The sequence below is a fragment of the Setaria italica genome, chromosome II (assembly GCF_000263155.2).
Source record: "Setaria italica strain Yugu1 chromosome II, Setaria_italica_v2.0, whole genome shotgun sequence".
Taxonomy (NCBI): Eukaryota; Viridiplantae; Streptophyta; class Magnoliopsida; order Poales; family Poaceae; genus Setaria; species Setaria italica.
In genome coordinates, this window is record NC_028451.1 from 22,938,400 (window position 1) to 22,951,513 (window position 13,114).

At 45.4% G+C, this 13,114-nt stretch overlaps 1 protein-coding gene across 2 annotated transcripts; it reads left to right on the forward strand.

Annotated features, from left to right (window-relative positions):
* Positions 1-6,354: 6,354 nt before the first annotated feature.
* On the forward strand, positions 6,355-9,112 carry LOC101758177. 2 transcript variants are annotated; one of them, XM_004956374.3, is made up of 2 exons: positions 6,355-7,766; positions 8,769-9,112. In XM_004956374.3, the coding sequence occupies exon 1, from the start codon at positions 6,427-6,429 to the stop codon at positions 7,753-7,755; it is 1,329 nt and encodes a 442-aa protein (XP_004956431.1). In that variant the 5' UTR covers positions 6,355-6,426; the 3' UTR covers positions 7,756-7,766; positions 8,769-9,112. The 2 variants fall into 2 exon arrangements, with proteins under 2 accessions (XP_004956431.1, XP_004956429.1); XM_004956372.3 differs by having other exon boundaries at positions 6,356-7,783.
* The last annotated feature ends 4,002 nt before the right edge of the window (positions 9,113-13,114 follow it).

Below are 13,114 nucleotides of genomic sequence, written 5' to 3' on the forward strand. Positions count from 1 at the left end.
TTATTCTTTCTTAATAACACCAATGAACATCCATGGTTTGGTTCAAAACAAAAAACACAATAATTACTAAATTATTACACTCGATGACCAACTTTGTGTTCTACAGATTCCTGGCATTCCTGCAACTTTGGAGATGTATAAAGTTTGCACCCTTCTAACATCATATGCATGTGTTTCAGAGTTTCTCAGCATCCAAACTTGTTTCATGGAGTTGCTGCTGGGATGTGAACAGTTACTCTGCAATTTGCATTTTTGTTGCCAGCATGTGGTGTCTAACTGCTTCAATTTGGCGCGCTCTTTTTCCATGAAAAAGATACTAGCAAAAGATAGAGGAACACTTTCTGGTCAGTCCAAACAGTAGTCTGCCATTTACTAGTCCCTCTTTATTTCTGCGTGAATCTGAATTGTTCGTTGTACTGTTGTAAAAGGGGCTTGTCTTGGGTTCTGTACAGGCTTTGCAGAATTGGCCTACTGCTGAATTTTGGGATCTGTTTCGATAAACTATCGCGTGAAGACTTGTTCAACTGTCACTGACTTTGCATCTGGAAAATCGCGCGGCTACTATTGTAAAACATTTTAATTAGTGATCAATTAATATTAGAGATAATTGTAGAGGATCTTTCATGAAAAGGTGTGGACCTTTCATGAAGAGACCAACTTCATGAAAGGGTGTGGACCTTCCAACTCCCAAGAAACATGATGTCTTTCCCCCTTTATAAATATGTAACCAAACCATTCATTTAATCAATAGAGAGAATCCTCACATTCATTCTTTCGATCTCTCTTCAACTCTCAACAGCTACCGCGCGAGGTCACGTTATCAGTGAGGAAGAAAATTTGATGGATCCGGTGTCCAAACTTTCGTCAGTGTGCCCAGACCCTTCGATGGCCGCCGCGTGGCATCCCAACATATCAGACGCTATACGGAAAATACGGCTCTGTAGCAGCTAGGCAGACGCACGGCTCGTCCAAACTACACACGGCTCTAGCTCACTAAAAGTGCATCGGCTCGTCATGTACCCTGGTCGCTGGTCACTAGCCCCTGGGTCACCGACAAGATACACGAGGGTGGCTCGTCACGTACCCTGGTCACTGCAAGCACAAGTGCAGGAACTTCTTGCGAGCGCACAGATTTCTTCCTGCGAGGACATGGACGACGCAAGTTTCTATGTGAATCCCTTCGAGGTTCGAGCGCACGTTAGGTGAGAGAATGGAGCACTTGCAGGAACAGCGCGGCCACGCCACCACCGGCACCGAGGGCTATGACACAGGATGGGAGGTACCTGTGGATCCATGCCTAGGTCGCGCATTTCATCGAACACCTAGGATGCATATTTCGTCGAATAACTGGGAATCTGGGATGCTGTATAAATGGCTACACGACCGCCCACACCGAAGCACCGGTTGACGATGCGATGTATTCCAGTGCGAACGAGCTCACGAATAGCAAGAATGGTTTTGAGCAGGTTCACTGGTTTCCAGGTTAAAAACTTATCACTGAAACAGATTCAGTATGAAGTGGTTTAGAACCAACCAAACTGGCAAACCTATATTCCACCTTTCAACAGCAACAGAGAAGCAAGGAGAGAAGGCTCTGGACGCTCGACAGTGATGCCACTGAAAGTGACAGAGCCTTAGGAGAATGGAAAAACGGAACACCTGTAATGTAATGCGCCTACACTGCCTACCCCTGCAGTGTGGCTGTTCCTTCACCCGACGCCCAACAGACATGGCAGGTCTGCATGTCCTATAAACTAATGTTCTCCCATTCCATTCCATGCTAAGCACAAATTGAGACTTACAGCTTGACGCGAGGGGTGTTGAGATTTGGAGTTTGCGAGATTGGGCAGCATGCTACTCATTCCCTCTTCTGTTTCGTGTGGAATTTGATCAGGGTACCCAGTACATTCTCAGGAGATGACTGCGGGAGCTAGTGTCGCATTGTGCAACGAATCTTGAGATGAAGTCCGCCTTCACTGGAGGCAGCATGTAACACCTCTGGTGTTTAGAAAACTTTAAGCAAGTTTAATTAAAATTAAACGTGTCATTGCATCTCACATTGTCCATAAGCCAAACGGTCATCTTATATGTTTATGTTTAAATTTTTGCAAATTTCATGTTTAAAAATTAAATTTAAAAGCCAAACTAAAAGTTAGAGCAACATGTGGATGTGAATAGTTGAAATGTTATTTTGCTCATAAACATGATTATTAGAAAGCATATACGTGATATATGTGAAAATAGTTCTGAATTTTCTTATAGGAGCAAAATGTTTAAATTAGCCATGTTTGAGTGCTTGCCAATTTAAATTCCTTTAAATAACCTATATGTTTTATGGTCAAAATGGAACGAAAAAACTATCTAGTTTCATAATATGTAACCCTTGTTATGTGATTCCAAGTTTAAAGGTTTAAAAATATTAGTCAAAATTTGGTCAAACAGCAATTTTGAAACCAGTTAACTGAACCTAGGATTCAGTGAGTTTTCCTCAACTTGGAGCCTTCCTATCTCCGAAACCAATTCGAATTTGACCAAACTTCCTTACTAAAAGCTGAAGTACTACATACTAGATATAACTTTGATATAGCTACTAGGGTCGGGTTGTATAGTGTTTATGAAAGTTTCGGCCACCTGAATATGTGTTTCCCGAGCAATTATAACTGAACCCCTTTGATTCAGTTTCGTCAGAGTGGGGGACTGGGCGTGCGCGCCTCAGAGCTGTGCCACCAGGGCGCACGGCGTGTCGACGCCTTGGCCCAAGTGATGTTTTGGGTTTTGTTGTTTTTCGTATTTTGGAGTATAGGTTCAATCTTGTTTATTGCATAAAAAATTGTAGAAAAATACTAAAAATGCAAAACTAATTTTGTTCGGTTCCTGGTGAATACATCTATGCAAATAAGATGGAGCTGGGGCAGGGCAGAGAGGGGCGCGACCGGCCGCGGGTGGTTGGGGCTGGGGCAGCGCGCGACTCGCCGGGGTCAGGCAGGGGCTGGCTCGGGCGGGCGAGCGGGGCCTCGCCGGCAGGCTGGCGGCGAGGCACTGCCGGGCGCGGCCACAGTCGGGGGAGGGCCACGCGGTGGTTGGGGAAGACCAGGCGAGCGCGCGGTGGCTGGTCGCGGTGAAGAAGACTCGCGACAGGAGAAAGAGAAGGAAAAAATAGAATGAACCGTCATTTTCCACTTACCAGTGGTAGTGGTGCTCCACGAATTCATGGATCTGGTGGTAGATTCACCGTTTTTTAAGTAGATCAGCGGTGGAGCTGCTAGAGCTGAAACCGTTTGATTGAAAAAATCTAGAGCGGAGGTATTTTTTTATCTGAAGCTTCGTGGAAGTTTCGAGCCTTGTAGGTGCGGTCCGGACCCGACCTGCAAAAAACAGTAAAACACTAACCGCACACATGTGACGTGCTGACGTGGGCACGGCTCCAAAATCCTCAAAGGAAAATTAATTCTGAAAGATAACGATTTCCATAAAATATCACTAAAAGAATACGCACTGTAAAATACCATTGAAAGATGCAATTGTGAACCGAAATTAGCACTCTGTTAAAATTTGCACAAATCGTTGTTAACTAGGATAAAAATACCCCTAACCTATCAATGTTCACTGGATAGAGTATTCATGATTCCTCGAAGAAGGGAAGAGAAGCAATATCAACGAAGAAATGCAACTGCTTATTTGCTTCTACTGAGAAAGGGAATAAAAACAATATCCACGAACTGTCTAGCATTCAACCTCCATTATTTGAGTAACAAAGAAACAGAGGGAAGGAAGTGGACAAGCTCGGAAGCTATTGCAGCCGCACAACATTCTATCTTCCCGATGGTTCACCTACTCATCCAAAGCTGCCAGCAGAAACGCGCGAAGCGAGCGACGGCGGCGTGCGGCTCGAATGCCGGAGTGCGTCCCCAGGGTAGCACATATGGCACCTAATACGGCGACGGATTGCGGCTCCAGCGGCCCGCGCGGCCGCGCCGCAGCTTCCGCGCTGCCCCGCACGTCGCGCAGGCTCCGCCTTCGCTCGTCCTAGCAGCGTGTGCTCGCTCCATAGAGGATCTGCGACTGGGAGCCCTGGACAAGAGAAGGGTAGAAATGTCATTTCAAGTCCGTTTACGTTCGTCACTTGGAAAATGAGTTCCAAGCACACAATATGCAACGGATTGGTAATCTATACCTAATAGTAAAGAGAGAATATTTCTTCCAACCGTCAATTTCTTTCAACCGGCATGGTCATTTTGCAAAAAAACTCTTAACTTTTTCGTAATCAACCCGCAATCCAAATGCTGAACAAATGGGGGGCTCGGGTGGAAAAAGGAGGGAAGGAAGGGGGTTAAAGGGGAAAACGCTTCTCCTTTTCGTCCCCTCCTCGCCTTGTCGCCGCTCGACCCTGTCGCCCCGGGTCCCCGCGGTGCCCCTTGTCGCCGCCCTCCACATCCTGTGCCACCCCCCATCGCGCCCCTCCACGTCCCATGCCGCCCCGACTGCGCTGCCCGACCTTCTTCGGTCCCTCTCTCCCTTCCGAGGCCCGCTCGTCCCTTCCTCCATCTCTCACCAGCGGCACGGCGGCTCATTCCCAGCCGAGGTTGATGACGATGTAAAGGTAGCGTATGCGGGCCGCGGCAGCAGCGTTGGATCGGAGCAGGAGGCAATAGCGGTACTGTGCATGGACGAGGGTCTTGGTGTCGATGGGGTTCTGTAGTATGCAGAATACTGGTCAAAGTGAGTAGTGAGTATTTTGCAGATCTGATTCGGTCTCTGTGGAGAAATTTGTGGCTGATGTGTTTTTTTTTATTCTACGGAGCCGGTTGTGATGATGGATGAGATTGACAGAGTTGTGCATCAGATGATCATCGACGCAGGCGCCTACCCTTCTCCCCTTGGAATGGTGGGTTTCCGAACAGTGTCTGCACGCAGTGAACGAGTGCACCTGTCATGGAATCCCTGATTCTCGCGAGCTACAGGTTGATCGATTGTTTTGGCTTTGAATTGCTTCAAGTGTAGCAGTTAATCAGATGCATTTCTTGTTGAGCCATAGAAGCAGAATAACATACTATAGTTAGTAAATATTCTCGTAAGTAGCTAGATTGCATTATAACAATTACAAACTAGCTCTGAAACAAGATGTGTCAGCTGGTACAATTGCTGAACTTAATTTTGAGCTGAACAGTTATGCTTGCTTCGACTGACCATGCAGGATGGAGACATTATCAAAATTGATGTTACCGTCTACTTGAACGTATGTGCTACAACTATTCTTTTCCTTATCAGCCACCATGTTCCTTTCCTTGTCATCGCTCTGTTCTAATGTGGTCAATATGGTCATTGCTAATCTTCTCGCTTTGTAAAGTGACATGGAGTGTTGCTCCAGGATATCATGGGGACACCTCAAGAACATATATTTGTGAAGATGTTGATGAATCTACTAAACAACTTGTCAATGTGTAATTCTGCTGTTCCATCTTCTGACTAATTACCTAACATATTGTTTGAGCCCGTATCTGAATAACCTACTTTTTTGTCTGTAACAGGTCACTGAAGAGTACATGATGAGGGGCATATTAGCCTGTAGGCATGGTGATTTAATGTATATATCGTTTTTAATCATATAACATGAAAAAAAATCTATTTTTAAAGAAATTTAAATGGTACTCGAGTGCCCTACCTGGGCTGTGAATCAGACCCAAGGTGATGACATAAAGAAAAAAAAGGATAAATTCAATTTAAATAAGACTTCTACGTTTGAATAATTATGAATAAAATAACGCAGAATGTAAATAATAAAAAAATATAGATTCAGGGTAATATAAAAAAAGTAAATTCAAATTTTCTACAATTATGTTATTTAAAGTAAAGCCAAAACTAAAAAAATTATCCAATGCCCATAGCAATGCACGGGTAAGTCCATACATTAATTAATTAATTTGCAAACATCTAAATAGATATTACTCTTAGAACTCTCAACTACAGCTATTTCGATTCTCAACCTAATAAAACTCAACTATAGCTACGACTCTTTTATAAATTATCCAAATATAACATCAAAAGTACATATTAAGTTATATTAAAACATGATTAGAGTCATATTAAAACATGATTAGCTACATAAAGACCAAATTATATAGTATGGTAATATATTGATGTAGTTTTCATGTAGCCGTAGCAACATATAGGCATATTTGCTAGTTTTAGATAATGTTTGTATCTTTTGATGGTATTTTATCGAGATAAGATGTTTTAATGGTATTTTTCGAAAATCAGTTATCTTCCGGAGCTAGAACCAATTTTGTCAATCCCAAAGGTGAACCCTAGGTCCCTAGCCCCAAATTTCGTCCCAAATCTCGCCGCCTGCTGCCATCCCATCCGATCCCCTTGGCTCTACTTGGATTGGATCTGTTCACCTCCCCTGCTTCCTCGCCCTTCACGGACATGGCTGCCTCCACCGTCTCCTCCTGCGTTCCACCTTCTCTTCCCGAGTCCGCCGCCGCCTCAGGCTTGGTTCTCCTCGACAGGTGGTGCTACATCGCCGACCTCCCCAAGAACACCACCGCCGCGAGCACCACGAGCAGCGGCTTGCCTATCAAGGTGACCTTCCGCGCCGCCCGCCCGCCACTTCTCTCCCACTTTTGTGTCCACTGCCCTGGCCTGGACTTCCGCAAAATAGGGCCCAAGATTGTCGCCACCGACGCAGATCTCGTCCTCCTCCGCGTTCCCATCGACCCCAACAGCATCAACAGAGGATTGGACTGGGACTACTTCGTCTACAGGCCGCGCGCCCAGTGGCTAAATCTGCTACCGAACCCGCACCCCAGGGTGCTCGACGACTCCGCAACTGCCCTCATTAGCCGCGAAGACGGCGCTTGGTATGTCGTTGCTGCTCTCGGTGTTAGGCTCCCCCTGTACGATGGCCGCGCGCTCATTAGGTGGGACTTCGACCTCCACCTGTACAGATCCTCAGATTCCAAAGGGTGGATCTCCAAGCGGTTGTCAGTGAATGAGTTCGAGAGGGACAAGCTTATCCCTTTACCTCGAGCAGTCGACAGGCTGTACCACGAGACGGAGAAGACCATCACAATTGGTGGTGAGCATGGCACGGTCGCCTGGGTGGACCTCTGGCGTGGCATCTTCTTTTGCGACGTGCTCAAGGAATGCCCACTGCTCCAGGATGTCCCACTGCCAGTGCCGGCAAGGGGTGACTGGGATCGCCTCTTCAGACATTGTAACCCCAGCTATTTGCGGGACGTAACTATCAGCCGAAACAAAGACTTGATCAAGTATGTAGAGTTGGAATTCTTGTACCGAGAAGAGCTGAATGCCACCCCTGTTTCCCACACTGACTGGGTGTGCAATAACTCAAGGAAATCCCAGGTCATCCGTGATGGCTGGAAGTCCACAACATGGAACATGGCAATACCGGTTGGTTTGGGGGAGGGCTGGCACCGTGACTGTGTAATTGACGTTAAAGACGTCAACTTGGAGGCTAGTGACCCATGTCTTTCTGATCTCATGGCTATGCTGAGCAGCAAGACCACACGAACATGGAAGGAACTTCCAGTGTCATGCCCCATCCTAAGCATGGATGATGATGTCGTTTACTTGCTTTCTCAAACCAGACCCAGGTACATGGACAAGTTGGCAGTGATATTTGCTATTGATGTGAGGAAGGCAATATTGCGAGGATTGGCTGAGCTTGATGTCCAGAAGAGCACCATTTTGTTCCCGAACATCTGCACAAGTGAGATCTGCAGGGGTACCTGAGCAGTATTAAGGTAACTTCTGTATGCTGGTAAGTTCCCTTTATGTTTTTATGTGCGACTATATGTATGAATGCCATGCTTGCCATGAGAACTAGTGAATCACTGTGTTGGTACCATTCTGGTTTCAGTCGGGTCTAGAGCTTAGCAAGTTAGTGCATCTAATTCAGGAGCTATGGCTTGATGACAGTGTGATTCAATGGAGGGTTATTGATATGACTTGTTCTGTACAGTGTTGTTGATGTTGTATATCAGTTGATCAAACAAATCCTGTCAATCCAATAAAAATAAGTTTGTGTTAAGCTGAATTTTTGTTGTTTGTGTGCGATCCTTCCTGTAAAATGTTAGCAAAACTGTTATGGAAGTAAACAAGGTCACAGCTCAGTTTTCTTTAACTGTGGTGGAGTTCTGTCAATCAATACTAAACAGCTTATATTGAAATAAAAAGACAAATATTAAGATTATTTTTATTTTGCTTGAATCGTCCGTACAATACTTATTTTTATCATTAATTCTTTATTTACTTTGAAATATACTAATATGCCTTAAAACATGATAATTATTTGCTAATACCATTATTGGCATGTTAATACCCTGCATCTCACGAGCCTAGCTTGGGAGAAACGGATTTCAATATCGTTTCCTGGGAGCCAGGCTCGCTGGCTACTTTTGCATGCCATGGGACAGGCTTAGACCTTCCCCTAGGCAACCAAATGCCCAAAAGCTGCACCCACATAGCCTGGCTGGGGCATCTGCAGGGAACCAAATACATTCTTATTGGACATGGTATTGAGTTATGTTTATGACAGAAACTAAGTTCCTATGGGTTTTCACTTTAAGAATATTATATTTGACCAAAACAAACATGCATAATTTATTCTTGCTTTTATGTTTCTTTCTATTTTTTGTGCTAGTTACTGATAAACATGAGACTTGTTCTTGTTGGATAAAAATAATAATTCTTGCTGTAGAGAATTTTTTTCTCATTCAAAACGTGAGCTATTCTCTTTGATGCAGATAGAAGCGAAGCGAGCTGAAAAGTAGCTATCAAACAAACTGAACAGGGTAAACCATCTGAGGTGCATGCGAAGAACTGGCTAGGACAAAGAAGCGTCAACCTGTTTGTTGAAACATGGTACAAAGAATCTGGATGCAGACATTGGAGATTGAACTTCTTGAGTTGATTTATGAAAATTATGTGTAATGCAACTATCTGGATTATGTTGCTTGCAGTATGCAGATATAGGTACTTTATTATGTACTAGTGAACTTGTGTGGGCTAAATGTTTTGGTTGAACCATGTTTGTATGTGTTATGATTTGGTTTTAAATTTTTCTGTATGCACATTTTCTCTTTTGTTCCTGGCATCCCACGTAATGTCTATCTAATGATTTATTGATTTAAATGTACTACTCCCTCAATTTACATTTATTTGTTGATACTGCAGTTCAAAACAAAAGCTGTTATAATATATGACGCTGCTGTTCATAGCAAGCACCGCCGCCCTACCTGCATGACGGCTGCTAGCTGCTTCAGTTCGTCAGCCATTTTGGTGGTTCCTGACTACCTGGTGGTGTTGGTTAAGCTCTTCAGCATCCCCTCTCTGTCTCTGATACAGCATTTTAGGCCCGTTTGCCTGTAAATAACCTGGGTTCGTCAGGCAAAGATGAGATGATGTTTACTGGCTTGAACTGTGCAAGGGCTAGGTGATGATCCAAGATGCGGTGGTAGCTGTTGTGATTCGTGAGAATCGCATCAGTGTATCTACAGTTCAGACTTCGATCCCAGGATTTATTTCTGACTAGGTGATGGTCCATGCGATGCTACGCGAAATTAAAAAAAATCATTCTAAAAATATTGCAAGAAAATAATAGAAACATTTTCAGTAACTAAATACATGGCAAAGATGATGGAAAGAAATGGTACTTAAAATTCTAGTAAAAGCTTTTAAGAATTATCTAGCTAGAGAATGCTATAGTAATTCATATTTTTCAATCTGTCACACTAATGTAATACCTCCGTTCCAAATTTCTATTTGTTGTTGACTTTTTCTGGTAACGTTTGATCATTTGTCTTATTAAAAAGTTGTGTAAATATCATTTATTTTGTTTGTGACTTACTATTATATTTATTACATGCATACATAAATAAACACTACTTATAAAATACAAATTGGTTTCGTCCAAAGAAAAAATCGTGTGCGCGCCTTGCTTGCTGGCCCTACCACCGTCCGCAGCGCCCGCGAGGTCTCCGACTCAGATAGGCTCGTGCGCTGTGCGTGTACCTCTGGGCTGGCCTAGTTAGCCACCGTCTTTGGCAGGTGGGCCTCCTGGAGGGCTTTGTCCTTGGTCTTTGTGGATTTGGACTGTTTTGATTTGGCTTGTGGACCTTCTTTCCCTCACGGGTGTATGAGCTTGTTTGAGTGATGTGTTTCTTCTTTACTTTAGCCCATTTCTTCTCTTTATTCACCTATGGGTCCCTGCATACAATACTTAACCAAAGCTTGTGGAAATAGTTAGCATTAAACCTCTAAGCCTATGTTGGTGAAGGTTTTCTTAATGTTTGGTATATAAGTTGACGGTTCACTTTTGTGATAAGGACCGTCAAGAGGCACCGACCTTTGGCCAGGAGGTCTAAGGGTGTGGCAACACCCTTCCGACCGTCCAGGACGGCTCGTCAGGGGAGAGTACACGTGGATGTACTAGCCCACGCCCCCGACGTCAGCACTGACCTCGCCAGGACGACCCGTCAAGATCAGGAGCCTGGCCCAGTGGTGGACCATGTACGGGGCAGCAGGAGGGCGGGGCCCAGCACCGGATGACGGTGTGATAGGGCCGTGAGCTTGCCAAGGAGGTCGAGGAAAGCTGAAACAAGTGGCATGCTCAGGCTCAGGTCAACCCACTCATTACTTGCACGAACATCTGTCACGGCCTCCACCCTATTTGCTGTCATGGAGTTGCCGGACGGGATGGGAACATGCCACAGAGCAAGCCTGGCCTTGCGTAGGCAGCCCACGCCGCACAGGAGTTGTCGTACAAGGGCGTGCGAAGCCCACGACCAAGCCAAGAATACAGGACAAGGAAGATCTCGTCCACGGCATTGCCCCCGACCTCTAAGGTTGGGGACCCCCTCCTCTTCTAAAAACATTGTCACCCGATCCTTGACCTATATAAAGGGAACTGGACCTTCTCTCTCGATAGATAGACTCTCTCACACACACCCTTGCAACACACAACATTCGCTCGCACGAACACCCACTTGCAAGCACCCCGTTGTAAGCCCCTGAGCATACAATCCAAGGAACATGACTCCTGCCGAACCTGGACGTAGAGACATTCCCGAACTAGTATAATTCTTTGGGTCTTGTGTGCTAGCCATCGGAAGTGAGAAGAGCGCGGGTATAATCACTAATCGGCGGTACGAAACACCAACACACATAGACAAGAAGAACATGGAAGCTCCCCCTATATCTTATAATTCGTGGGGTGCAACAAGTGTGTGTAACAAATAAAATCCATGATACATATGACATGAAAACACTCAACAAGAGATAAGAGGATGTGTGCTATCATGGGCTAGACCGGTCAGCACACACATAAAACATTCATCATCCAATCATGCATATCAAATTATCACAAAGTCACTTAAGAGCATAAGTAAGGTCTACACACACATTAGCACACATTACAAGTTCTCAAGTCCACAAAGGTTCAAATTCCAATTATTACAGAGAAGTTTCTTAGCCAACTGACAGATTAGTCAGACCGGTCTTATTGACCGGTCAAACCTGCTCTACTATGCCAAGTTCCGAAGATGAAGCTTTAATCCTCTTCTTCTCCATATTGTCATCAAGCATCCATAAAAGGCCTGGAGAAGATTTAGCTGCAGTCACTGATCCTCATGTCCATGTCCACCCTCTCCTGGTGGGTGCCCTTCCCAATGAGTGCCTTCATGCATCCAATGAATAGGAGAGATAAGATAAGTAGAATCCGGCACTGTGATTTCAGAGAGAGAAGCAAGAGTGCTATCTAACATACCCTGAGTGAATGGAGGAGGAGGAGGAGGTCCAAAGATAGATTGTACTACAAACTCGACCATATCCAAAGGAGGTGGAGGAGCTGCTGCATAGGAAGCACCCGGAATGCTACCACTAGCTGCTGCTGAAGATGAAGCTCTTGAAAAAGACCCAAAGGCGGATGTCGGATAAAAAGGATAAGGATCTTCATGAACACTCGGATATGAGACAAATGTATCGAATCCTCCTGCTGGGTGTGGCTGAAAAGGCGGAGGAGCCAAAGATGAACCACCAGTGTCCAGATAGAACATGCTGTAATACTTATCAAAGTACCCGGATGACATGTATCCTTCAATTCTTGCCTCAACTGATGGAATCTCAACCTCTGGAGGTGAAGGATACATAGGAGAGCGAGGAGGTTGAAGATTCATGGAACTGTGCATCATCTTAATGGAATCTCGCTCCTTCTTGTACATCCATCCAACCAAACAAGAACATGTATGAACTTGTACATCTTATATACAAGCAACCAAACACATGTGGGTGTACCATCCTATGTGGGATGATTCCATCCAAAATGCACCATTCTATCCATGAACCATTAAATTCAACAAACCAACGCACCCTAGGCCAACCAGCTGGTTTATCCTTCACCGTCAGGGTCCACAAATCAGTCATGGAAACTAAGAGGCTCTCGTCAAAAACGCCCGTCAGCCTGACCGAGTCCAGGCGACTCTCCACGAGACGCACGTCGCTTTTTCTGCGCGCACGAACGCGGCTCCAGCGCGACTGCCGCTCGAAACCTCCCAAGCCATCGTCTGGTTCCTCGGCTCTATAAATACAGAGTCATCGGCAGAGGAACGCGCCCCCGCCTCATCATCCAAAAAATCGCCGTCAGGCGCCCCGATCATCATCCACAGAAGCACCGCCAGGCTGCCGGATCAACACCAGGAGAGCTCCGTCAGGCTGCCGGCAAGAGCAATCCGTCGGCCAGTCAACAAAGGCTCCGTCAGGCTGCAAGAGCGACCCAAGCTCCTGCCCCTCCACGCCGATCGATAAGCACCGTCAGGCCGCAGAAATACTGCGCCGGCGGGCATCGACGCCAAGGCATCGACAAGAGGAGAGAAGGCTCAAAGGCTGCTGCACTCTCCATCAACATCGCCGGAAGAAATCACTGCTTGAAGGTGAGAAACTCCATCGGTCTCTCCGAGCCATCGGTTTGGTCATCACGATACAAACCAAAAGTGCAATCTTGCTCCATCTTATATTATCCATGTTCTTGCCATCATACTTTGCATGAGCCCTACGATTTGGTCTAGTTAGTGGATACAAGTCATGAATGTTGGCT

Bases quoted from the DNA above. Each gene is read 5' to 3' on its own strand.
- LOC101758177 (XM_004956374.3), top strand. From the start codon at position 6,427: ATGGCTGCCTCCACCGTCTCCTCCTGCGTTCCACCTTCTCTTCCCGAG.